Here is a 24,764-nt window from a genome sequence, read left to right on the forward strand (position 1 = left end):
TAAGGTCCTCAAGAAGCTTTATTTTCTTGACACGCGTTTGAATATAAAAAGGGACATGAAAAACGTGGTTCCTACTTACAGGTAGGAAACAATGATGGCATGATCACAGCCTTTCCAAATGGCGGTATGTGCAATACAACTGCATTGATATCCAATACTTCATCATATTGGATATAGAATCTGTCCTTCGTGATATCTGCTAGGAGGCAGCAGCGCTGTGCAATCTACTGTCCAAACTCCAAAGGCTGATCTAGAGTCAGGGTTTGCGGTGGCCATGGGCTTGTCAGAGTCAATAGTTGTCCGTTGACTGATCTCAGGACAGTGTGGAGGGAACCCTTCTCCAGAGGCCTCCGCACAGGCAGTTCTTGATCCAGCGTTGCTCCCACTGCTTCATTGCGTTGGTCTTGTTGGGTGAGCGGAGCATGGTCACACAGCCACACCTGAGATGGAGAGAGAGGAAGAAAGAGAGAGAGAAATAGGGAGAGAGAGTGAATAAATATTGAAAAAGCTTGAAAAAGCAGGGTCGGGAAAAGACAATCTTCAAATTGTTGCTTGCTTTGGACCAACAAAAAGGTTCTTAAAAGTGTAAAGTTACATGTAGAGGGATATGCTGATGTTATGATTTAATGTTAAGGTAGAAATAAGGGAAAGATGCTAGGGAGTGGGTGAAAGAGTAAGTGGTGTCTGACCGGGTGCAGGCTTTGCTCTCCTCTGTGGGGCAGACTCCCATGTGGAGACAACGTAGATTATCCATCCTCTGGGCCCCTGGGCTCCTGGAAACACACATTTTAGCAAATGGGCTGTTACTTTTTCAACTTTACAGCAGACTGAGCTTCATCTGACCTTTGACCCCAAATAGTGATCCAATGACAACTGTGTTTTGAATTTTTGCGTCAACATAGTACAGTGCTACTGCCTTGGTCACTTGAGCACTATCCCCAATTGTAACCCTAAAAAGTCTACCAGGTACCCTAAAAAAAACGTTTCTAAATGCCAGCTAGCCTGCTCCTGTGGGTCTCACCTAGAGAAGATCTCCACCTGGGCGGTGGAGTTGAGACCCGGAAGGCTGTAGGGCTTGCCAAACTGCAGCCGCAGAGGTTGCTTGCCCTGCAGCTTGCAGATGATGCCGTCGTTGACGGGCAGCCAGTCCATGCTGGGCACCAGCAGCTGGCTGGGCAGCAGGCAGCACTCGTCTATCAGCGGCTCATCAGGCTCCTGGGGGTGGCCCTCGTCCCGAGCTGGAGACATACATGGGTGAAGGCCAGGCACACATACAGTGAGCTCCAAAAGTATTTGGACAGCAACACGTTTCGTTTTGGCTCTGTACTCCAGCACTTTGGATTTGAAATTATACAATGACTACGAGGTTAATGTGCAGAAGGTTAGCTTTCATTTGAGGGCATTGTTATCTTATACCGTGTGAACCATTTTAGAAATTACAGCACTTTTTGTACATAGTCCCCCCATTTTAGGGAACCACAAGTATTGGGTCTAATTTACTTACAGTATGTGTATTAAAGTAGTGAGTAGTATTTTGTCCCATATTCCTAGCACGCAATGACTACATCAAGCTTGTGACGAGTGAGTGAGAAATGATGATAATGAGTGAGAAAGTTAGAGGCACAACGATCATATCAAGACATGCTAACATCTCACCATTACCAATAACGGGAGGCTATCATTTTTTGGGGGGGTAGGTATGATATTTATAACTTTCTCACTCATCATTATTCACAATTCATTCATGATTATCTGTAATCCACATTAATGTAGTTTAGAAACCGATTTTATTCGGTTATTTTATATATACACACAATAAAAGTTACAAAAAATACAAGAAAATGACATTATTTACCCATCTATTGGGCACAAAATAAATCGGAAACATAAAAAACTGCAAATGCATCCAACAAATTTGTAGTCACAAGCTTGATGTAGTCATTGCGTGCTACTTTTGACAACTTTAATACACATGTGAATTTGTCCAAATACTTTTGGATATTGGGCAGGGCTCTCCAACCCAGTTCCTGGAGGACTACTAGGGCTGGGCAATATGGCCTAAAAATCAACTCATTTTTTTTTTTTTTTTATGTTCTCTAAATAAGCTAGTTGTCCAATTTAGAAATAAAATACACCGCATTTTAAACAGTCAGCAATAATCAAATGAATTCAGGGCTTGTGAAATGACACCTAGGCTAAATATAAGCCTTCGACAACCATAAGACCCACTAATAATGACATTATTTGATCATTTTTACACTAATCACTGATCTGGTTTTCATGTCTGTCCCTTTTGTTTACAAATGTAACCACAATCATTCATAATGCACATTCACTAATAATGACCAACTTCTTGTAGCAGGCATTATAGAAAATGAACACAGACCTCATAAACAAGCTCTCAAGCACAAGCCCACGTGCTAGTGAGTAGCCAGCTAATCTGTATATTTAAAGTCTAGCCAACTTGGATCTATTTGCTAGCTAACAAGGCAGGACAGTTGAATTGTTATGAACACAAGAGGCGAGCACCTGGGCTAATTAGCCACCTAGCTGCTCCAAACACCCGTGTGCAAGCATAACTCGGGAAGTCTAGTTTTGTCGGTTGCAGGCACCCATGTCTGTATGGATCTGTGCAAAACTGCTACAGTAAGTGTCGCTTTTTTATTTGAAGGATTCTTTCTGGCTGATGAAAGAGAAGAGCCATATGTTTTCGAAAGCCACGTCGCGGAAAAAACCCTTGAATGAGTAGGTGTTCTAAAACTTTTGACCGGTAGTGTACACCCCATGCATCCACATAGTCAGCTACACATGTTCGCCCCATCCTTACAGCAGAGCCAGAGCTTGGTGAGCAGGCGGAAGAGGAGCGACATGCTGTCCTGGTTGTCCGAGGTGGCCGTGTAGATGGGCAGGCAGCCAGGCTTCAGCAGGCCCCAGATCCGGATCATCACCATCATTTCACGCAGCATGCCCAGGGACGAGCCGTCGCGCAGGAACCCAAAGCCGGGACGCACGATGGAGCCCTGAGAGAGGACACGAGTTAATACAGACAGGCGGATAGAGACAGACAGCACAGACACACACTCTATACTGGCACCAACTCTACATTCTTTCAATGCAACATCATATCATTAATATCAAATGTGGTAAGCATGGGGTTCTGGAGCATTGCACAATTTTTCAGCACGTTGTGAAAAGGCCTATAGCTCGAGTTAATGGAAATGTAGGAGTAAATCCACACACAAATGGTGTTGCACTGGAGACCCACCTGATTGGGTAGGTTAGCCATCAGGTAGAGCACAAAGTCTCCCACCCATTGGATGAGCTGCTGCAGAGACTGGAGCGGGGGGCCGTCCAGCACAAACTCCTCTGTCTTCAGGTTGATCATCACCTTATCGATATCTACGGAGAGGGGGAAGGTCAATCGCAACCAGAATCACTGATGTCTTGAAATAAAACGGCCCATAATTGTAGGTACTAGCTAGCAGATAGGAGGGCCAGCAACACAGCCTTATGGCTACAGAATCGGTCTGGTCAGCAATAACAACAGGTCACTATGTACAACTCAAGCTCGGTTACAAACTGAAAAGAGTTCCAGCCTCACATTAAAGCTGCATTATGTAACTTTTTGGGCGACCAGACCAAATTCACATAGAAATGACGCGGTAGATATGTTCTATGTGTGCTATTTCTATATGCTTCCCATTCTTAAGTTTTTGTACACCAGCTTCAAACAGCTAAAAATACAATATTTTGGGTTATTGAAAAGATATTTCACAGCGGTTTAGATGGTACAATGATTCTCTACACTATGCATTGGTTGAAATTAGGTGAAATATTCTAATTTAGCAACCAGGAAATTCCTGCATATTGCACCTTTAAGTGAAATTGGTGTCCGAAGTAGGATCCGTCTATTCATTGATTATACAGGTATAATGGTAGTGATGCTAGTCCTCCCACCAGTGTCAGTATTTTTGGCGCATATCTCTGCCAGCCTATCCCCGGGGCTCTTGTCTGGCGTGTTGAGGACGTGGGGCCTCAGCAGGGACTTGAGGGTGGCGCTAATGGCGATAAGGAGGAGCTTGGCGTGGAAGTCGCAGGCTCGCGCCGCCGTAGCCACTGACAGCTTACAGAGAGAGGCCTTCACTGCGACGATGCGTGTCGAGAGCACCTACCACACACACACACACACAGTATATTATAAAAACAAACAAACAATTCCATCCCTTCATTGTCACACATTTCAGTTTGTCAAACCTAACGCCCTGCAGTGAGGATCCCTGGGTTGTGTTTTGAAATGTCAACTAACACCCAAATTTGTCCGATAAGAACATACACTACATAGCCAAAAGTATGTGGACAGTGTGTGCTCGTCAAACATCTCATTCCAAACTCATGGGCATTAATATGGAGTTGGTCCTCCCTTTGCTGCTATAACAGCCTCCACTGTTCTAGGAAGGCTTTCCACTAGATGTTCCATTCAGCCACAAAGGTATTAGTGAGGTCAGGCACTGATGTTTGGCGATTAGGCCTGTCTCGGGGTTGAGGTCAGGGCTCTGTGCAGGCCAGTCATGTTCTTCCACACTGATCTCGAAAAACCATTTCTTTATGGACCTCACTTTGTGCATGGGGGTATTGTCATGCTGTAACAGGAAAGGGCCTTCCCCAAACTGTTGCAACAAAGTTAGAAGCACAGAAATAATGTAATTGTATGCCGTAGCGTTAAGATTTCCCCCGAACCATGAAAAACAGCCCCAGATCATTATTGCTTCTCCACCAAACTTTACAGGTGGCACTATGCATTCGGGCAGGTAGCGTTCTTCTGGCATCCGCCAAACCCAGATTTGTCCGTCAGACTGCCAGATGGTGAAGCGTGATTCATAACTCCAGAGAACGGGTTTCCACTGCTCCAGAGTCCAATGGCGTTGAGCTTTACACCACTCCAGCCAACGCTTGGCATTGCGCATGGTGTTCTTAGACTTGTGTGCGGCTGCTAGCCCATGGAAACCCATTTCATGAAGCTCCCGATGAACAGTTCTCGTGCTGAAGTTGCTTCCAGAGGCAGTTTGGAGTGTTGCAACTGAGGACAGAGGAGTTTTACTCGCTATGATTTACATCACTCAGCGGTCCCGTTCTGTGAGCTTGTGTGGCCTACCACTTCGCGGCTGAGCTGCTGTTGCTCCTAGATATTTCCACTTCACAACAGCACTTACAGTTGACCGGGGCAGCTCTAGCAGGGCAGACATTTGACGAACTGACTTGTTGTTAAGGTGGCATCCTATGACAGTGTCACGTTGAAAGTCACTGAGCTCTTCAGTAAGGCCATTCTATTGCCAATGTTAGTCTCTGGAGATTGCATGGCCGTGTGCTCGATTTTATACACCTGTCAGCAACGGGTGTGGCTGAAATAGCCAAATCGACTAATTTGAAGGAGTGTCCACATAATTTTGTATATATAGTGTATATTTCAATTTCCCGTTGCATAACATTTCACTACGGTGTGCCCTACTGAACATGACCCTGGTCCACCTACCTGCTGCAGGGCTTGGTTCTGTCTCATGTACTCTTCATGAAGCTTCTCCACCAGGTTATGGACCATGCCCGGCTGCACGTGGAGCAGCACATCCCACCAGTCGTAGCCCGTCACCATGCAGTACTCCAGTAGGAACAGCAGGTGGCGCAGCAGTATGTTCATGTCCAACATCTGGCCCATGGAGGGAGAGACACGGATCATGTGCAGCTGAGGGAGAAAAGAGCCAAAGCAGAGATCTAAAATATGGCTGCAGTTTTTTTTGTTGCTGTTCATATCTGGGGGCTCGCCTGGGATGATAACCAGAATTAGGGATAGCTTATTGTTGCTATAGAGGATAAAGTTATTTGAGTTTTTATTTTGCCTTTAGACCACACACTCCTGTAAGCTTTAACCCCAATGGCTGGTTGACATTCAAGGGACATTGAAGGTAAAAATACAATATTTTGCCTTTTTTCAAAAACGTGAGCCATCTAAGCTATACTATCATCTACCGAGATAAAAGGGTGATACGGTACTGTGTGGGACATTTTAAGGTCACTGCATAGTCAACGGATCTGAACGCATTGACGCGCGGTTGATGTGCTCCAACTAGCGAACTTGTGCCACCGTCTCTCACCTTGCCGTGGTTGTCCACTCCGGCCAGGGCCAGCGAGGTCCAGGAGAACTGCAGGGCCTTGAAGTGGACGGTGTGGCCGCCGGCACGCTGCCGCTTGATGGCCGGCTCGTCCCCGGGCCGCTGGGAGGAGCCCGAGGAGGAGCCGTAGAACACGCCCATAGTGTGGAGGGACAGCCGGTGGAGGATCTGGATGCTGCCATCGTGGAAGGCTAGGGCCAGGCCTGGGAGGGACCACCATACAGAATCTCATCAAATGTAATTCACTTTATTGATCTCCAAAGGTGGACATTGACACCAGCAGTACACACAGACAGGGGCAACAGTGAGTGTATAACATTACACACTTTCTCTGCCATTATACATCAATCTGTCTTGATACAACTATGTTGTGTGGGACACATTCAATGTAGCTCCCACTTCCCAAACATGTTTCTTGAGCATAGAATTACTTCTTCTTTGGTGGGTTTAATAGTACTGCAAATCAACATTCTGGAAAGGTGTATGCTGCCACCTGAAGTAATCAAGAGTAGATATGGAGGGTCGATGATGGGTTATTGGGCACTTACCAAGGCCTGGGCAGAACTTTGTGTCCGACGCCACCTTTAAGTCAGGGTTGGAGATGGAGATGGGCAGCTTGGGCAGAGCAACGGCCGACACGCGGTCCAGGTCATTGGTGGCAGAGAGGATGCGCCATTTCAAGATCATCGGCTGTTTCTCACCCACTGTGGGGGTGGAGAGGAGAAAGGGTGAGTAAGGGTTGTGTCTGTGTGTCTTTATGGGGGCACCTCAATTGTGGAATCATTAACTGGTCTCCCTTCCTTAAACTGAATTGATCTGAAAACACAATGGAGGGTTCCTAAAGATAATTGACTGTCAACTGTTCAGTTCTTTAAAGAAAGTGGACGATTGGAAACAACTTTAAACTATTGAGATACCCCCTATAGTTATACTTATATTTTCCATTAGAGTTCTTCCTGGTTTTTGTTGTTCTCCTCCTTACCTACTGGTGAGCGATGCTGGAATATGTTATTAACAGGGAGGCCTTCTTTTCGCAGTGACCAGCACTCTACGATGCTGCCCGTCTGACTGGAGGCACACAACAGCACCTAAAGGAGTATTAATATCATAGTCACACACACACACACACCTCAGTCAACTGGTTAACACTCCCTGCAATTTAACAGGACTTTGTATCATTCATTAAAAGTAGGGCTGTGACGGTATTGGATTTTTGGATGTTGGTTATTGGTCAGCCAAATGACTGCGGTCACCGTAATAACGGTTCGAATAGCAAGGAAAATTATAATACATTAAAAGACGCACATTTCCTCCTCCTGACTGCATGTGATGCTGCTGCAGGGAGGGGGGCATTGTCTAAGCAACCAGACTCGTTAGCTACAACACCTGGCTTGTTTCAGCAAGGAGCAACAAAGTTTCATCACGTTATAGAGTCCATGTTACTGCAGAAACGGACTCAACCGCACGAATGTCCGGCTGTCCTGTCTTCAGTCAGCGTTTTATTTTTACGTTTATGACTGTTATTATATTTTCATGCCGGTCTTCATCCATAATCGTCCATCACGCGGTTATACGGTAATTGTGCCAGGCATAATTAAATGTATGCTCTACACTGTTTGAATACATAAACTCAGAAAAAAAAGAAGCGTCTTCTCACTGTCAACTGCGTTTATTTTCAGCAAACTTAACATGTGTAAATATTCGTATTAACATAACAAGATTCAACAACAGAGACATGAACTGAACAAGTTCCACAGACATGTGACTAACAGAAATGGAAAAGTGTGTCCCTGAACAAAGGGGGGGGGGGGTAAAAATCTAAAGTAACAGTCAGTATCTGGTGTGGCCACCAGCTGCATTAAGTATTGCAGTGCATCTCCTCCTCATGGACTGCACCAGATTTGCCAGTTCTTGCTGTGAGATGTTACCCCACCCCACTCTTCCACCAAGGCACCTGCAAGTTCCCGGACATTTCTGGTAGGAATGGCCCTAGCCCTCACCCTCCGATCCAACAGGTCCCAGACGTGCTCAATGGGATTGAGATCCGGGCTCTTTGCTGGCCATGGCAGAAAACTGACATTCCTGTCTAGCAGGAAACCACGCACAGAACGAGCAGTATGGCTGGTGGCATTGTCATGCTGGAGGGTCATGTCAGGAAGCCTGCAGGAAGGGTACCACATGAGGGAGGAGGATGTCTTCCCTGTAACGCACAGCATTGAGATTGCCTGCAATGACAACAAGCTCAGTCTGATGATGCTGACACACCGCCCTAGACCATGGCGGACCCTCCACCTCCAAATCGATCCCGCTCCAGAGTACAGGCCTCGGTGTAACCCTCATTCCTTCGACGATAAACGCGAATCCGACCATCAAACCCTGGTGAGACAAAACCGCGACTCGTCAGTGAATAGCACTTTTTGCCAGTCCTGTCTGGTCCAGCAACGGTGGGTTTGTGCCCATAGGTGACGTTGTTGCCGGTGATGTCTGGTGACAACCTGCCTTACAACAGGCCTACAAGCCCTCAGTCCAGCCTCTCTCAGTCTATTGCGGACAGTCTGAGCACTGATCGAGGGATTGTGCGTTCCTGGTGTAACTCGGGCAGTTGTTGTTGCCATCCTGTACCTGTCCCGCAGGTGTGATGTTTGAATGTATCGATCCTGTGCAGGTGTTGTTACACGTGGTCTGCCACTGCGAGGACGATCAGCTGTCCATCCTGTCTCCCTGTAGCGCTGTCTTAGGCGTCTCACAGTACGGAATTGCAATTTATTGCCCTGGCCACATCTGTAGTCCTCATGCCTCCTTGCAGCATGCCTAAGGCACGTTCACGCAACTGAGCAGGGACCCTGGGCATCTTTCTTTTGGTGTTTTTCAGAGTCAGTAGAAAGATCTCTTTAGTGTCCTAAATTTTCATAACTGTGACCTTAATTGCCTACTGTCTGTAAGCTGTTAGTGTCTTAACGACCGTTCCACAGGTGCATGTTCATTAATTGTTTATGGTTCATTTAACAAGCATGGGAAACAGTGTTAAAACCCTTTACAATGAAGATCTGTGAAGTTATTTGGATTTTTACGAATTATCTTTGAAAGACAGGGTCCTGAAAAAGGGACGTTTCTTTTTTTGCTGAGTTTATGTTGTACTGGTAAGTGATAAAGCTGGAAAGAACTCCCAATAAAGGACACTTGACAACGTGTTCACAGTGTGTGTCTCTCACCTGCTCTGAGTTCTCCCTGGTGAGGAACTTGAGGTGTGTGACGGCCGGGTACTTGTCCCTCCTGACCGGGTCTGTGGTGCAGCGCATAAAGAGCGACGGCAGCAGCTCCGTGTCGATGCGACACTTCTCGTTGACCACGCTCACGCACACCTTGAGTTAGGATCACGATAATGGCATTGCAATAATAGTACTACTTGATACATTACATTGGAGTAAACCCTCTTCACAAGAAAAGAAAATGCATTAGCATTTGTACAGTGTCGCTTGCCAGACTTATCAGAGACACGAAGACTGGCTAGCACTTCTGGTGTTAGCCAGTAATGATAAAAAACTATGTTGTAATATCATTGCTAGCTAATACCTTGTAGAACTGCACAGGTGAGGAGCTACTGCCGTCCGTTGCCGCCACCACGATGTTGCCCCCGCCGGTGAATGCGATGTCGGCCAGGGCAACACGGCCCCTCAGGCGACACAGGCTCTCGCTGGCTGTCAGCAGCTGTCCGTTGGGCTTCAGCAAGGACACCGTGACCAGGCCGCTCACCGTTACTGCCAGCCAGCCTTCCATGGGCTTACCCCCGAACAGCGTGAGAGACGGCGAGAACTTGACCCGTGAAAACTTCTCCCCGAAGTTGGTGGAGCCCGACTGGGGTGGGGGAAGGTTGGAGGAGAGGTAGAGAGAGAGTGGGTAGTAGCACATTTCAACAAACTAAGTGGCAAATTACAGATATGTCTGTATATGCTTGTTATATGCAGTGCTTCACAGCCATTTTACAGCACCCCTGTCAAATAGTGGCATATACAGTATTGGCAGATCTCAAGAGCTTTAACCCCTTACACTCATGAGAATTAGCCTATACAAGACTACATTTAAATGTTTCTTACAGAAGAAATATGGAAAGCATATGCATAACCATTGTAGAAATTAAAAAGGGAACAATTAAGAGATTATGGGAAAAGTATTAGCCTAAAGGTGAGGACACAACAGTTCACCTGACACAAGACTGAATCCAAACATTACACTGTTGATTTTATATGGATTTTACATTTACTGTACTTTTTGGAGCATTGGTTGATAACGAAATCTGAAAATACTCTGGATACATTCAGTAACATAATAAGAATATTATTGGAAAAATTTGGAGTAGGTGCAACATAAGGCAAAAAGAATTACAAGGGTTTGAGTGAAAGGTCTAACTGGTGTTTCCAAGTGGCCACACACCTCTCCAAAGTGTGCACAGTTCCTAAGTCATTTTAATGCACTTTTATGACTCAAAGAAGAGTCTTCAACTATAAGGTGCATTTTTTATCTCTCCTAGCTGTGCCGTTGAGGAACTAGAGCAAGCACACTTTAAGTTGTTTTGATGTGAACCCAGCCCTGCATTCCCGCCTTTACACAATTACTGTTGTTGCTTACGCAATCCAAAAACGGTCCATTATAAATCGCAATCTGGGTCAGGTGGGCATAATTTGAAAGTTTGCTCTATTGTCAACATGACTAGCTAAATTATAAAATACGATTTTACAGTGTTAGGCTACATACGGCAATTCAGAGAAGCAGATCGTAATTTTGGTGCGCATAGAATGGAGTCATAAGTGCATTCTGGTGTGTAGTCCGCGGCAAATCTTCTTCAAAATACAACAAACATAGGCTCATTCTGTTCAGGACAACATAGGGTGTAAAGCCATGTCATCTTGTAACTGTACATCAAACATAGTGTTCCTAAACGTTGACACTGTGTATTACATAGGTTTTATGATATGGAAATGTGAAGTGGACATTTGGACTCACGGGTGTTTGGCCTGCTTGTATGAGGTTTATTATAATCCTTAACGTATCATCTCTCAAAATACATTGAGTCCTCGTAATTTACAGCTTCCCACACTCAGACAACAAAACATTTGCAAAAGTTGCCCAATTAGCGCGAGGAATGGGGGCAACTTGTCAAGCGCAGTGCTCATGTTCAGAACGGCTGTCAGTCAAAACCCATACAGAGCTGTGAAGCGGACACCCTGAGCTCTGACATCATGTATAGCATGTTACTGTACAGCCACTGCGTTCCAATTTAGCCGCTTATCAGTGTCCAAATCTGCCAATTTCTACAGTGTAAAGGTTTTTATTTTATTTTATTAAACCTTTATTTAACTAGGCAAGTCAGTTAAGAACAAATTCTTATTTACAATGACGACCTAGGAACAGTGTGTTAACTGCCTTGTTTAGGGGCAGAACGACAGATTTTTACCTTGTCAGCTCGGGGATTCGATCTAGCAACCTTTCAGTTACTGGCCCAATGCTCTTAAACTTGTCTATAAAATACTGACAAAGTAATAAATCATAAGGTCCACATAGACAGTTGAGAAGAGCTGGTAGACAATGTGAATATGAGAATAAGCTGGTCCATTACCATCTCCACATGCAGAGCCAGCTTGACTCCATTATGCAGCCAGGACAGAGCTACGATGGGGTCTCCGTCCACAGCACTCCCTAGTGAAGTCTCCCAGCTGTTCACCAGGTGATCTGCCATCGCCCAGCACTTGATCTGCCCGTCTCCATCAGCAGACAGCAACCTGGAACCTGGAACACACAAAGACACATGAACGGATGCAATCGTGCGTGTGCGCACGCACACACACGCGCAACCTTTAAACTCAATACACCAGGGACACTTCCTGGCATTCCACATTAGTCTATCTGGACTGATTGGGCAGTTGCACCTTTAAAGGAATAATTCACTCAAACTACTTTTCAATATCACATCATCATGATTATGTGGCAAGTTACAATTAGCTTTTTGAAAGACCTATATCTTGAAAACTTGATTGCTGTATTCAAACATTTTGGGACCGTATCAACAGTGGACTAATTTATAAAATATATATATATATATATATATATATATAGTTTGAGTGGATTATTCTTTTAAGGGTGGATTTGGTGTTACTACTATGTTGACCCACCTGATTGGTCCCACTCCAGACAGGATATGACCTCGGCATGTCCAGAGTAAATGGAGTACACATCCCATGGGTGCTCTGTGTCAATGATGTGGACCATATGACTGACTTCTGAAATAAAGCAAATTGCTGCAGTGCATGTTCTGCTAATCAAGTCACTAGGCGTTGAATTACATATGCAAAATGATATGCGTTTATAGGATCAAAACTGATACGGGCAATGGGATTTGTTTGATTTGCTCTGCACAATAACATCAAAACTGTCAGAAGATCAGTACCAAAAGCATAGCTGTGTACCTTTCTCATCTTCTTCATTTTTTAGGTCTGTGGTAAAGGCAACTAGGTTCCTGCAGGACCAGGCACACACCAGTGGGATGGATGGACAGTGGTTGCTCTTGGGTCTCTTCTCCCACTCACAAACATAGGCCACCTCCATCATTCAACCATACACTTGTCCACTGATTGAGCATGTGTTTTCTGTCCTTGTCCAATCAGAGAAATGTATGTTTAATCCGTCCCTTGCGTGGCTTCCTTGGGCTACACTTTGCAGGTATAACACACGCAAGAGACATAATTCTAGCTAGCTGCATGTCAAATTTGTTTGTAATCACCTTTGCAATCGTATTCTTCTAACATAATCACTTATTAGTTCGTTAGGTTACTTAGTTAGCGAACCGTTATATGGTCATGTAGGTTGCTCTGGATAATAGCGTCTGCTAAATAACTCAAATGTAAATATATGTTGTAATAAAGCTTACTAGCTCATATGCATTAGCTGCTTGCATAAACTAGCTATATAAATAATTATCCTGATTAGCAAGCTAGCATTAGCTAGATAGCATATAGCAATGGTAAAATGTAGAGAACCTGACCATGAAGCAACTACATAAGACGAACTAATAATAAAATAGTAATAATCTATCTAAATGTACATCTCTTATTCATAGAACTAGTAGGTGAGATTTAAAATGTATTTCCTTACCATCTATCTAGCACTGTGCAATAAATCAGGGGTGTATTAATTAGTCCGATCCTGTTGCAAAACATTTTACAACGGAAACTATTTACTCCCAAAAGTAAAACGTTTTGCAACGAGAGTTTCTATTGGACAAATTGTCCAAAAAGTCCCTCCCCGGTTGTCGTATTCCGTTGCAAAGCGTTTTGCAAATCTGATGTTAATTTGACAAAGCTTTTTGCAACGGAATATGACTAATGAATACACCCCATCCAACGTCCAGCTACAAACAAAATATGGGTCATGGCTAGAAGAGATACAGCTTTTGTCATATTAACTTTTGTCATAATCATAGCAGGTTACGAGAACTTTACGCAGCAGATTATGATAATTAGGTTAAGGTTAGCTAAAATACAACAAAATTAAACTTTTGACGTAAATTTGACAAAATATGGATACCTTATAGCCATGAACACAAAGATGGTACGGTAGGACCCCTGACGGCGAATTTAGAACTATTTTGAGTTGCCTGCAACATTTTTTATAAATTGCGTTTTCCTTGGTAGATTATAATTTCATCGAAAACGAATCACAGTTTAATCTGTCAATTGTTGTTTACACTGAGTATATATTTTTTTATGATCCTTTATAAAAAAAAGTGAATGGACGTTGCATCTACAGAGGGCGCTCGCTCTAATCGACTATTGTCAAACTCTTGACTTGCCTTGTTTGTTTTCAAGACTTAATGGTTGATGCTAAGGAATCGTTAAACTGGTTGAGAGTATTGCAAACGGTAAAATAAAAGAAATCGGGAATCATACTCAATGTCCATCTAAAAAGTCAAACTGAGATCGACATTTTCGAGGCGAACTCTCGACTAAAAAGTAACATACGGGTTATCATCGTAGAACTTGAACGTGAGCGTTAGCCACTATAGCGTGAACAGGGTAGTGCTAGCTAACTTGATAAACGTTTTTTATTTTATTGGACGTTTCTGGTGAATTGCAATGAGACAAATGCATACAAGCTAAGTTAGCATACTACACTAAGAATATACATCACCATAATCGTCAATGTTTTCGCCTCGGAATGTTGCTTACCACCAGTGCTAACTAGCATGTTAGCAATGGTATGTTGCAGGTAGTTAATTAGCCGGGGTTTGAATGGTGACTGACGCTTAGTTATAAGGCCTAAAACGGCTAGTAGAAATTTGTAAAGAATATTTTAACATTCCTGTATGTGCCATTTTTAGGTTGCTACAGTAGTTGAGTTGTATTGGAACTCATTAGCTAACGTTAGCTACGCTAGTGGGGGCGCTTTGGGAGTTAAGCCAGAATGCCAGATACACAACGACTATGTCGGAAAAATTTATATAACGCACAGCCCTTCTAGACATCAAATTGGTCACCTCTAGCAATTGTGACTTTTCTATGTAAACTGACAGCTGCATTATTGCATCAAGTTAATGCAGTTTTGCACCATCCTACAGTTGGAGTTGTTGGTGCCAGTGCGGTTAAGTTGCGTACATAGATCTACGTTTGAACTGGATTGAGATAGTGACTTGCTATCAGTCGTCTTGCCAGACATACAATGTCAGAAAACCAGGGCAACGTGAACAATAACGCCCCGCTAAATAACAATGGCGGGGCGAACAGAATACGAAACCCTAATATCAACCAGAACCCACTCATCAATGTTCGAGACAGACTTTTCCATGCCCTATTCTTCAAGATGGCAGTTACCTATGCCAGATTGTTTCCACCATCTTTCAGACGAATCTTCGAGTTCTTTGTCCTATTGAAGGTAAGACTTTCCTCTCACTATTTTACCTTCATGTAGGCTACAATGTCAAGAACAACAAGAACGAACGGTAGGTTAATTTGCTTGAAATTGGTTTTGAACATGTGTGATTGCTGCTTCTCACAAGGTAACTTCTTCCAATGATTACAGAAAATGTAGGTGCTTTTAGCAACGCTGTTCTTTCTATTACATACACTAGCATTGCTTTCAATTGTATTGGGTTGCACAAAAAGTCAGTGGGAAGCCAGAAGTTAAATCCAATTCCATTTCAATTTACTGTGCCAATGGGTGGGGAATTTGAGACAAAACATCTCATGGAGCTTCCAAACGTGGGTCTGTTGTAGAACCAATTAATCTCTGCTTACCTCATGTCAAAGTCCCCCACAAGGTATTCCTTTTTGTCCACATAATGGTGCACATGCAGGACATTTTTATTTTGACATTAGGTAAGCAGGTCTACAACAGACCCACGTTTGGAAAGTATGTTTAATAATACAATCCTTTTAGATATTTTGTCTCAAATTCATAATGACCAACCGTCCTGCCCACTGGCACAGTAAGTTGAAATTAAATTGTATTTAGTTTCAGACTTCCCATGGACTGTTTTTGTGGAACCCCCATACTGTTTGTGTGCTACTCACTGACAGTATTTCTCTCTACAGTGTATGTAAATACACCCGTGATGCTAAGGGCACCTACAGAAAATGGTAAACAGTAAAGGTGTGCATGGAGTTCACCCCCCCCCCCTGAAAATGCACACCCTTGCCACTGAATACAGAATGCACATGTCAATGGAAGTAGACTACTTATATTATCCCCCCACCATATCTCCAAACAGTGCTTCAACAAAACAGCAGTTTATCATGAACAATACCACAATGAGAAACCATCTTTGTGTAACATTCAAACAAGAGAGGGTAGAAATGGCTGGTTAGTTTCTCATCCAACTATAGTGTAGTTTGTTGAACCTCAACTTGACCTGCCAAAAGTGGGACGTGAATGGGTCTATGCAGCGTGCCCTCGCCGTTCTTTGCATCCTGTGATCATGCCACAGTCCAAATTCCGAATTTGTTTGGAGTGGTTCTGCTGCTACTACTGCTGCTGCCTCTGTTTTGATGTGTGGAATAGTGTGGGCCTTAGATCTTACAGTTGAGTAGAACATAAATAATCAACCTCCACAATTGCCGCCTGATTGCATCAGATTCTGACCAAATAAACAAATCATGTACGTATTTATCTCTGTGGCACATCACACTGGCGCATAGGAATGGTTTGATTCAGCACAACAATAACCAAGAAAAACCTTAGCATTAGGTGGGAAGGTTGTACATGTCAAATGTATTAATTCTAGCCACATCCTTGTCATCAACAGAGTCAATGATTGACACATCTATTCTACACAATGTATTATCATAGCCAGTAATTAACTCGAGTTTGAACATTGCAGTAAGGCTGTGATTAGGCTTAAACCCGGGAAAGACTTTGCTTGTGCAACTCCGGGCATAAAGGCTCACATTGACCAAAATGCACACTCATCCTCATCAGCTTTGCATGAAGGTTGCAGGCAGCATAACACCAAAGACAGGCATTTTCAGAGGGTTATAATTGCAGTGACCCTCAACTCAGTCTAGTCACTAGTGAGTCATCTTAACAGGCATTACATTAGAGCTCTCCTGTCCTAGCTTTTTTCCTTATCTGTGTGGATAAAAACGATCAGAGGTTGTTGATTATGTTTTTATGCGGTCAAGGTGTGTGTGCATACATACACTGAGTGTACAAAACATTAAGAACACCTGCTCTTTACATGACAGGCTGACCAGGTGAAAGATATGATGTCACCATTTTAAATCCACTTCAATCACTTTAGATGAAGGTGAGGAGATGGGATAAAGAATGATTTTTAAGCCTTGAGACAATTGAGACATGGATTGTGTGTGTGTGCCATTCAGAGGGTGAATGGGCAATACAGAAGATTGAAGTGCCTTTGAGCGGGGTATGGTAGGAGCCAGGCCCACCGGTTTGAGTGTGTCAAGAACTACAACACTGCTGTGTGAGGATGGGGGTGGTGGTGCAACTCAATATTAGGAAGGTATTGTTAATGTTTGTATCAAATCAAAAGTCGAATCAAATTGTATTTGTCACATGCACCAAATACAACCTTACAGTGAAATGCTTACTTACAAGCACTTAACCAACAATACAGTTTTAAGATGTATATTTAAAAAAATATATATATATATTTAAGGATCAACAATAAAATAACAGTAGCGAGGCTATATACAGGGGGTTCTGGTACAGAGTCAATGTGAAGGGGCACCGGTTAGTCGAGGTAATATGTAGGTAGAGGTAAAGTGACTAGGCATGGATAATAAACAGAGAGTTGCAGCAGTGTAAAAATGGGGGGTGGGGCAATCAAATAGTCTGGGTAGCCATTTTATTAATTGTTCAAGAGTCTTATAGCTTGCAGGTAGAAGCTGTTAAGAAGCCTCTTGGACCTAGACTTGGCGCTCCGTGTGTGTGTACATTATGTACCAGGCCTCCACACAAGCTAACTGACAGTGGGAATCCGCCTGCCTGAGTCCGTAACCAGACAGGAGAGAAGAGCGACGCTCTGATGCAGAGAGAAGGGGGGGAGAGAGAGGGAAGGACAGAGGAGAAGAGAGATGGACAGCCATTTTCAGAGGCACCTGCCTGCCACTACTCGTTGGGATGCGATGGATGGGAAACAAAATGGCACGTCCCCTATCTGTCTCTGTTGTCACTGATACTTTAGCTTTGGACACAAGCATCTTTTTGATGTTCTGAGTGTTGGCTTCCTGATGAAGAGGATCATTCTAAATAGACCAGGCTCTCTAGCACCTCATGTTTCTCCTCAGCTGACTGCTCTCTGTAGGAATCTATCCTACTGCACCTTTTGTAGTGGGCACCTTCACTAAGCAGCCTCTGTGACGGTCATTTAGGCCAGGGTTTCCCAAACTTGGTCCTGTGGCCCCCCCTGGGTACACAGCTGATTCAAATAATCAAAGCTTGATGATGAGTTGGTTATTTGAATCAGCTGTGTAGTGCTTGTACAAAACCCAAAATGTGCACCTAGGGGGAGCCCCAGGACCGAGTTAGGCTATTTCTCCACCATTTGATGTATAGGATTCAGGGTTGGGGGAAAATGTTTAAAAGCAATTGACCCCGATCCTGACAGGATCTCTTTCTGCTACTCCTCAAACCTTGCACGTACGTGAACTATCTTTTGTTTCTGTTTCTGGCAATGTGATTGTCATTAACATTATCAGTGTTGCAGGAGGGGAAACGTTCAAAAATGTGTCCCTTTAAACTAGGGCATTGCCAGTGACCTCACAATACGATATTATCATGATACTTAGGTTACGATACGATACGTATAGCGATTCCCATGATCCTATATGTATTACGATTCGATATTCCAAACATGTTGCTCACTATATGTCTGCTGCAGAGATGACAGAGCAAGAGAAAATGAGTTGAAAACATGTTTGCTCACTTTTAAAAAAAGATGGAGAACAAGCTAAAAAATGAAAAATACCAGACTTTTGGCGCAGGTACAGCTGACTAACGCTACCTATCAAAGTATCTATATAATATTGCGATATGTAACTGTATCGATTTCCCCCCCCCCACAGTAAACATCTGTAAATACCAATATCGCCCTAGACAATCTGCCGTAGTTTAATGCTCTCTACCTCTCTCTTGCTCTACCTCTCTCTACCTCTACCAGGCCCTGTTTGTGCTCTTCATCCTGGCCTACATCCACATCGCCTTCTCCCGCTCGCCCATCAACTGCCTGGAGCACGTGCGGGAGAAGTGGCCGCGTGATGGCATCCTGCGCGTGGAGATCCAGCGCAACTCGTCGCGTGCGCCCATCTTCCTGCAGTTCTACGACACGGACGGCTTCCAGGGCCTGGTCAAGGAACCAGAGGGGGATGGAGAGGGAGGAGGAGGGCTGGGCCTGACCGCGCTGCACCACGAGGAGGAGGAGGACGACGAGGAGGAGATGACCCTGGAGATGTTTGACAACAGCTCTGTGCAGGTGAGGGAGGGAAGCAGGGATGGGGGCTTGAGAGGAAGGCTAAAGGCAGAGACACCAATGATCCTGCTACCGCGTGCCCCTGTCCAGAATAATGACCATACAATGACCTTGCATTGTTAACACAGTGCCTTCAGAAAGTATTATTCCACATTTTGTGTTACAGCCTGAATTCAAAATGGATTACATTTGTTTTTCTCACCCATCTACACACACTATCTCATATGTATTGAACATAAAATATAGAAATATCTTATTTACTTAAGTATTCACACGAGTCAATACATGTTTGAATCACCTTTGGCACTGATTACAGCTATGAGTCTTTGGTAAGTCTCTAAGTGCTTTGCACACCTGGATTGTACAATATTCTTCAAACTTTGTCAAGTTGGTTGTTGATCATTGCTAGACAGCCATTTTCAAGTTTGGCCATCGATTTTCAAGCCGATTTTAAGTAAACTAAAACTAGGCCACTCAATGTCATCATAGTAAGCAACTCTAGTGTGTTTTGCCATGTGTTTTAGGTTATTGTCCTGCTGAAAGGTGAATTTGTCTCCCAGTGTCTGTTGGAAAGCAGACTGAACCAGGTTTTCCTCTAGGATTTTTCCTGTGCTTAGCTCTATTCCGTTGCTTTTTATCCTAAAAAAAACACTTCGTCCTTGCTGATGACAAACATACCCATAACATGATGCAGCCATTGTCATGCTTGAAAATATGAAGTGGTACTGAGTGATATGATGGATTTGCCCTAAATGTAAGGCTTGTGTTCAGGACATAAAGTACATTTTTTGGGCCACATTTTTTGCAGTTTTACTTTAGTGCCTTGTTGCAAACAGGATGCATGTTTTGGAATATTTGTATTCTGTACAGGCTTCCTTCTTTTCACTCCCTCATTTAGGTTCATATTGTAGTTACTACAATGTTGTTGATCCATCCTCAGTTTTATCCTATCACATCCATTAAACTTTAACGAAATTCCTGAGCGGTTTCCTTCCTCTCCGGCCACTGAGTTAGAAAGGACGCCTGTGTCTTTGTAGTGACTGGGTGTATTGATACACCATCCAAAGTGTAATTAATAACTTCACCATGCTCAAAGGGATATTCAATGTCTGCTTTTGAATTTTTACCCATCTACCAATAGATGCCCTTCTTTACGAGGCATTGGGAAACTTCCCTGTTCTTTGTGGTTGAATCTGTGTTTGATATTCACTGCTCGACTGGGGGACCTTACAATTATCTGTATGTGTGGGGTACAGAGATGAGGTAGTCATAAAAAAAATCATGGTGAACACTTATTGCACACAGAATGAGTCCATGCAATTTATTTAGGCTTGCCATAACTGAGGTTGACTTTATTGACTCAAGACATTTCGGTTTTTCATTTTTTATTAATTTGTAAAAATGTTTAAACATATTTCTACTTTGACATTATGGGGTATTGTGTGTAGGCCAGTGACACATCTCAATTTAATCAATTTTAAATTCAGGCTGTAAAACGACAACAATTAGCAAAAAGTCAAGGGGTCTGACTACTCAAGTCTTTTTCTCCTCTCGCTGTCAGTTTGAGCTAGACATCGAGCCGCGGCTGAAGCCCTCGCTGAGCGGCATCGGCCTTGGGGGAGGGGGCCTCAACGACAGCCAGGACCTCTCCTTCAGCCAGTCGCCCACTAAAGGTATGCAGCCGCTGAGGGAGACAGTCTCCGAGATTGAGATGCTAACACGAGCAGGTAAACTCAACCAACCCAACCCTACCTACCTGTCTACACCCCTAGTGAGTGAGAATCCTCAATCCTCTCCTCTCACTGCTCCTTTCTTCCTCCTTCCCTCTTCCCGCAAGCTAGCTCCCTTCCGGCCATCTTGTTGTCCTTGGTCACCCCCTTCTGGCATGATTCCATTCCAAAAATGTGTTCCCTTGTCTTCTGCCACCTCAACGACTTCCTGTAGCTGTTGTTGTGATGGAGCAGACTGTTTGAATCCGACTGTGTGGCCATGATGCCATAGCATTTCCTGCAGTGGGCCCTGGCTGTGCCAAGACGAAGACTGTGTTGAGCTGACCTTTTGCAGCTCGCTCTAGCAGTCGAGAGCCAGGCTCCAGACTTTAGTTTAGGCCCTGTTTGTGTCGTGTCTGTGTGCCCTTGCATTGGCTTTAACAATTCTAAATGGCCTTTGCATAACATTTCTTACGTGCTATGTATGCATGTTTTGTGTTTTATTGCTATAAGTCTGACTCCTCCTTTCCCTAATTTGCTTTTAATTAAGTCTTGGCAATGTGTTTCTGTCAATGTTTTGACATTTTAGGTGGTCTCTAACTAGTTTAAATATGAGTTGTTCTAATGCACTGCAAGAGTGTGTGTGCTGTGGGGTTGGTGGGTTGCTGTGTGTGTGCTTTGTTGGTGTGGTAAGCTGCACTGCTTACCTGTAAATGTTTCTCTGTGTGTGTGTCGTCAGTGTGGCCTCAGGAGGAGTACATAGTTGAGTACTCTCTGGAGTACGGCTTCCTCCGCTTGTCCCAGACCACCCGGCAACGCCTCAACATCCCCGTAATGGTCGTCACGCTCGGTAAGTGGTTATAAAGCCTACTTAACGCTGTCATAAGCATGACATAACACATGATCACAGATGTTATGAATGGTCTTAGCTAGATGAGCGGTGTTATTAAGCATGTCTAAACTCATAAGCATGACATAGCAGGTGTCATACATATTCATATCTGGGTAAGCTCTGTCATAAAGCCTACTATGAACACTCAAAAGCATGCCATAGCATGTGTCATAAACAGTGATAGGAACTAATGTTGCTAAGTGATAGGAACTATGACCACTGACTTACAAGTTAGCTTGCCAAATAGCAATAGTTGGTTAGATCAGTAGTTACCGATGAGCAGTAGTTGGTTAGATCAGTAGTTACCGATGAGCAGTAGTTGGTTAGATCAGTAGTTACTGATGAGCAACAGCAGTAGTTGGTTAGATCAGTAGTTACCGATGAGCAGCAGCAGTAGTTGGTTAGATCAGTAGTTACCGATGAGCAGCAGCAGTAGTTGGTTAGATCAGTAGTTACCGATGAGCAGCAGCAGTAGTTGGTTAGATCAGTAGTTACCGATGAGCAGCAGCAGTAGTTGGTTAGATCAGTAGTTACCGATGAGCAGCAGCAGTAGTTGGTTAGATCAGTAGTTACCGATAAGCATGCTGATGTACTCAACCTCTGGTGGCTAAGATGGACAGGAGCTAGCTCGCTGCTGACTTTTATTTGGAAATATTTTAGTATTTGGGCCATAGGTCATATTGGCCAACACAATGGTGCTTTATTAAGCAGTCATCTTAACGAAGCTGAAAGCGCTCTGACCACCCTTTGTTGCGCGCCCACGGCTAACTTTCACATTAGCATTTTAGCAGACACTCTTATCCAGAGCTGTAAAGGCAAGCGAAATCAAAGTATCGTCAGGAAACCACTTCACTCAACATTATACTCAGGCACACTAAAAAGCCTGGTTGAAGTAGCACAGACGCAGTGTTCTGAGGACAGGAGGTGCTGTCTGTGTGAGGCTTCGTAACCTAATCTTGCGCCTGTGTGCGTATGTAGACCCAATGAAGGACCAGTGCTTTGGGGACGGCTTCAGCCGCTTCCTCCTGGATGAGTTCCTGGGCTACGATGACATTCTGATGTCCAGCGTCAAGGCCCTGGCTGAGAACGAGGAGAATAAAGGTACACGGTGGTTTAGGGTGGAGGTCTGTGTCTGTTTCTCCTGCATGGTATCTTTCCTTGGTGGTATGCAAAACTGTGTGTGAGTGCGTGTCTCTGATCGGTGCTCTGTGTGTGTGTGAGAACAGGCTTCCTCAGGAACGTGGTGTCAGGGGAACACTACCGATTTGTCAGCATGTGGATGGCCCGCACCTCCTACCTGGCTGCCTTTGTCATCATGGTAATATTCGTAAGTATCAGTCTCCACACACCATTTGTCAAAAGTGTTAAAAATCCCAAGTGTTCAAAATCCTACGTTTTAAAACATCACAAGTGTTCAATTTAGCCCATGAGAAGCCTTTATTTGGGTTCCTTATCTAACGTTTCACCAAAACAATACATTTTTATGATAAATTAGCTGGTGCTAACGACATGTTCTCTGGGTTTCTCATGTAAAGAAGAAACGTAAGATAAGCTTTTGTCTGTTTCCACAGAAATGTGCTTTACCTCCTTTAAAAACATATATATATATAAAAAAGGAAAGGTGAAAGGTAAGAACGAGGCATTCCGTTGAAAGTTACATTTTTGTTTTCCTCTGTATCTGCAGACCCTGTCAGTGTCTATGCTGCTGCGCTACTCCCACCACCAGATCTTCGTCTTCATCGGTGAGAACACACACACACACAGACCCCTCTAGCAGCCTTGAAAGACACACTCTGTGCCACACGTCTCTTTGACCCTACGCCAAACTCTCTCACCTTTGACCCTTTCCGTCTCACCAGTGGATCTGCTGCAGATGTTGGAAATGAACATGACCATCGCCTTCCCGGCAGCCCCTCTGCTCACCGTCATCCTGGCTCTCGTGGGTAAGAGTGTCTCGCCGTTTGAGCCACCATACAACAAGCTGGGTCTTGTTTTTTAAAAATAATTTTATTTACGAATGAACAGTGGGTAAGAAGACGCTTTCCCTCTCTACCAGGCATGGAGGCCATCATGTCGGAGTTCTTCAACGACACCACCACAGCCTTCTACATCATCCTCATCGTGTGGCTGGCCGACCAGTACGACGCCATCTGCTGCCACACCAACACCAGCAAACGTCATTGGCTGAGGTGAGTCCAACACGCCAACACCAGCAAATGCCGTTGGCTGAGGTAAGCCGTGCATACCCTCTAATATCTCATAAAATGGGGATGGGTTGACGAGGAGGGAACTATTTGGCGCATTTCTATGACTTCAGCAAACAACTGATCACTTTGTCTCTCCAGTTCCAGGCAGTCCTTCCATTCCACAGTCAAGTCAGTCCAGTGTGATGCTGGTATTTTCAGCTACTCTCTAAGGAGGTTGTCTCTGTCTCTCCCGCAGGTTCTTCTATCTGTATCACTTTGCGTTCTACGCCTACCACTACCGCTTCAACGGCCAGTACAGCAGCCTGGCTCTGGTCACCTCCTGGCTCTTCATACAGGTGAGACACGGCAGGAAAGGAAGAGTTGGATGAAAAAAATACAAATAAATTGTGGACATTTTTAAAATAAACTAGAGAAAAGACACTCCCAAACTAGTGTTGTACTAGCCCACACACTCCTCCATCATCCAGCGTTTTGAATAGGAAACACTATACGGTTTGCATTTGTTTCAAGGGACCTACACACTTCATTTATTCAGTACGCTGAGCTGGAAAGTGCTTTATCATGTTATTGTGCTGTTATACTGGCTTATTATTCATTAAATGTTACTGTAATCTAAGAAAACATAGAACTGTGTTTATTTTAGTAAATAGCAATGAAAGTCATATTGGGTTAGGGTGGGTTTTTAAACCCAATTTTAAACAAATTTCCTGAATAAATCAATTTCTCTGTAGTAGTGACTGCATGATGCTAAGGTTTCAGCCCTCATGCTAGTGCCTGTCCCAGAGAGATTAGCATCCTAGGCTACATTTTAGCCAA

General features: G+C 44.0%; 2 protein-coding genes across 4 annotated transcripts in view; one reads left to right on the plus strand and one right to left on the minus strand.

The window, feature by feature from the left end:
* Window positions 1-14,115, minus strand: LOC120054673 (mediator of RNA polymerase II transcription subunit 16-like). Its single transcript, XM_039002200.1, has 16 exons — window positions 13,311-14,115; window positions 12,626-12,810; window positions 12,332-12,439; window positions 11,779-11,948; window positions 9,738-10,019; window positions 9,377-9,526; window positions 7,147-7,252; window positions 6,713-6,868; window positions 6,147-6,367; window positions 5,531-5,737; window positions 3,958-4,168; window positions 3,266-3,399; window positions 2,828-3,020; window positions 1,022-1,238; window positions 690-773; window positions 1-440 (listed from the first exon to the last, which is right to left on the minus strand). Exons 2-16 carry the CDS (start codon window positions 12,765-12,767, stop codon window positions 314-316), a joined length of 2,508 nt encoding a protein of 835 aa, XP_038858128.1. The 5' UTR covers window positions 12,768-12,810; window positions 13,311-14,115; the 3' UTR covers window positions 1-313.
* tmem259 (transmembrane protein 259) overlaps window positions 13,577-24,764 on the plus strand; it is a 14,725-nt gene continuing 3,537 nt past the window's right edge. Inside the window, exons 1-10 of one of the 3 annotated variants that reach the window (XM_039002201.1) lie at window positions 13,577-15,086; window positions 18,832-19,143; window positions 20,702-20,867; window positions 21,589-21,699; window positions 22,720-22,842; window positions 22,968-23,068; window positions 23,426-23,483; window positions 23,601-23,684; window positions 23,798-23,930; window positions 24,184-24,283. In XM_039002201.1, the coding sequence (XP_038858129.1) occupies window positions 14,874-15,086; window positions 18,832-19,143; window positions 20,702-20,867; window positions 21,589-21,699; window positions 22,720-22,842; window positions 22,968-23,068; window positions 23,426-23,483; window positions 23,601-23,684; window positions 23,798-23,930; window positions 24,184-24,283 (1,401 nt within the window). In that variant the 5' untranslated portion in view covers window positions 13,577-14,873. Of the gene's footprint in view, window positions 15,087-18,831; window positions 19,144-20,701; window positions 20,868-21,588; window positions 21,700-22,719; window positions 22,843-22,967; window positions 23,069-23,425; window positions 23,484-23,600; window positions 23,685-23,797; window positions 23,935-24,183; window positions 24,284-24,764 lie in introns of those variants that run through there. The other 2 variants (XM_039002202.1, XM_039002203.1) reach the window with 2 other exon arrangements.

The sequence above is a fragment of the Salvelinus namaycush genome, chromosome 10, assembly GCF_016432855.1.
Source record: "Salvelinus namaycush isolate Seneca chromosome 10, SaNama_1.0, whole genome shotgun sequence".
NCBI lineage: Eukaryota > Metazoa > Chordata > Actinopteri > Salmoniformes > Salmonidae > Salvelinus > Salvelinus namaycush.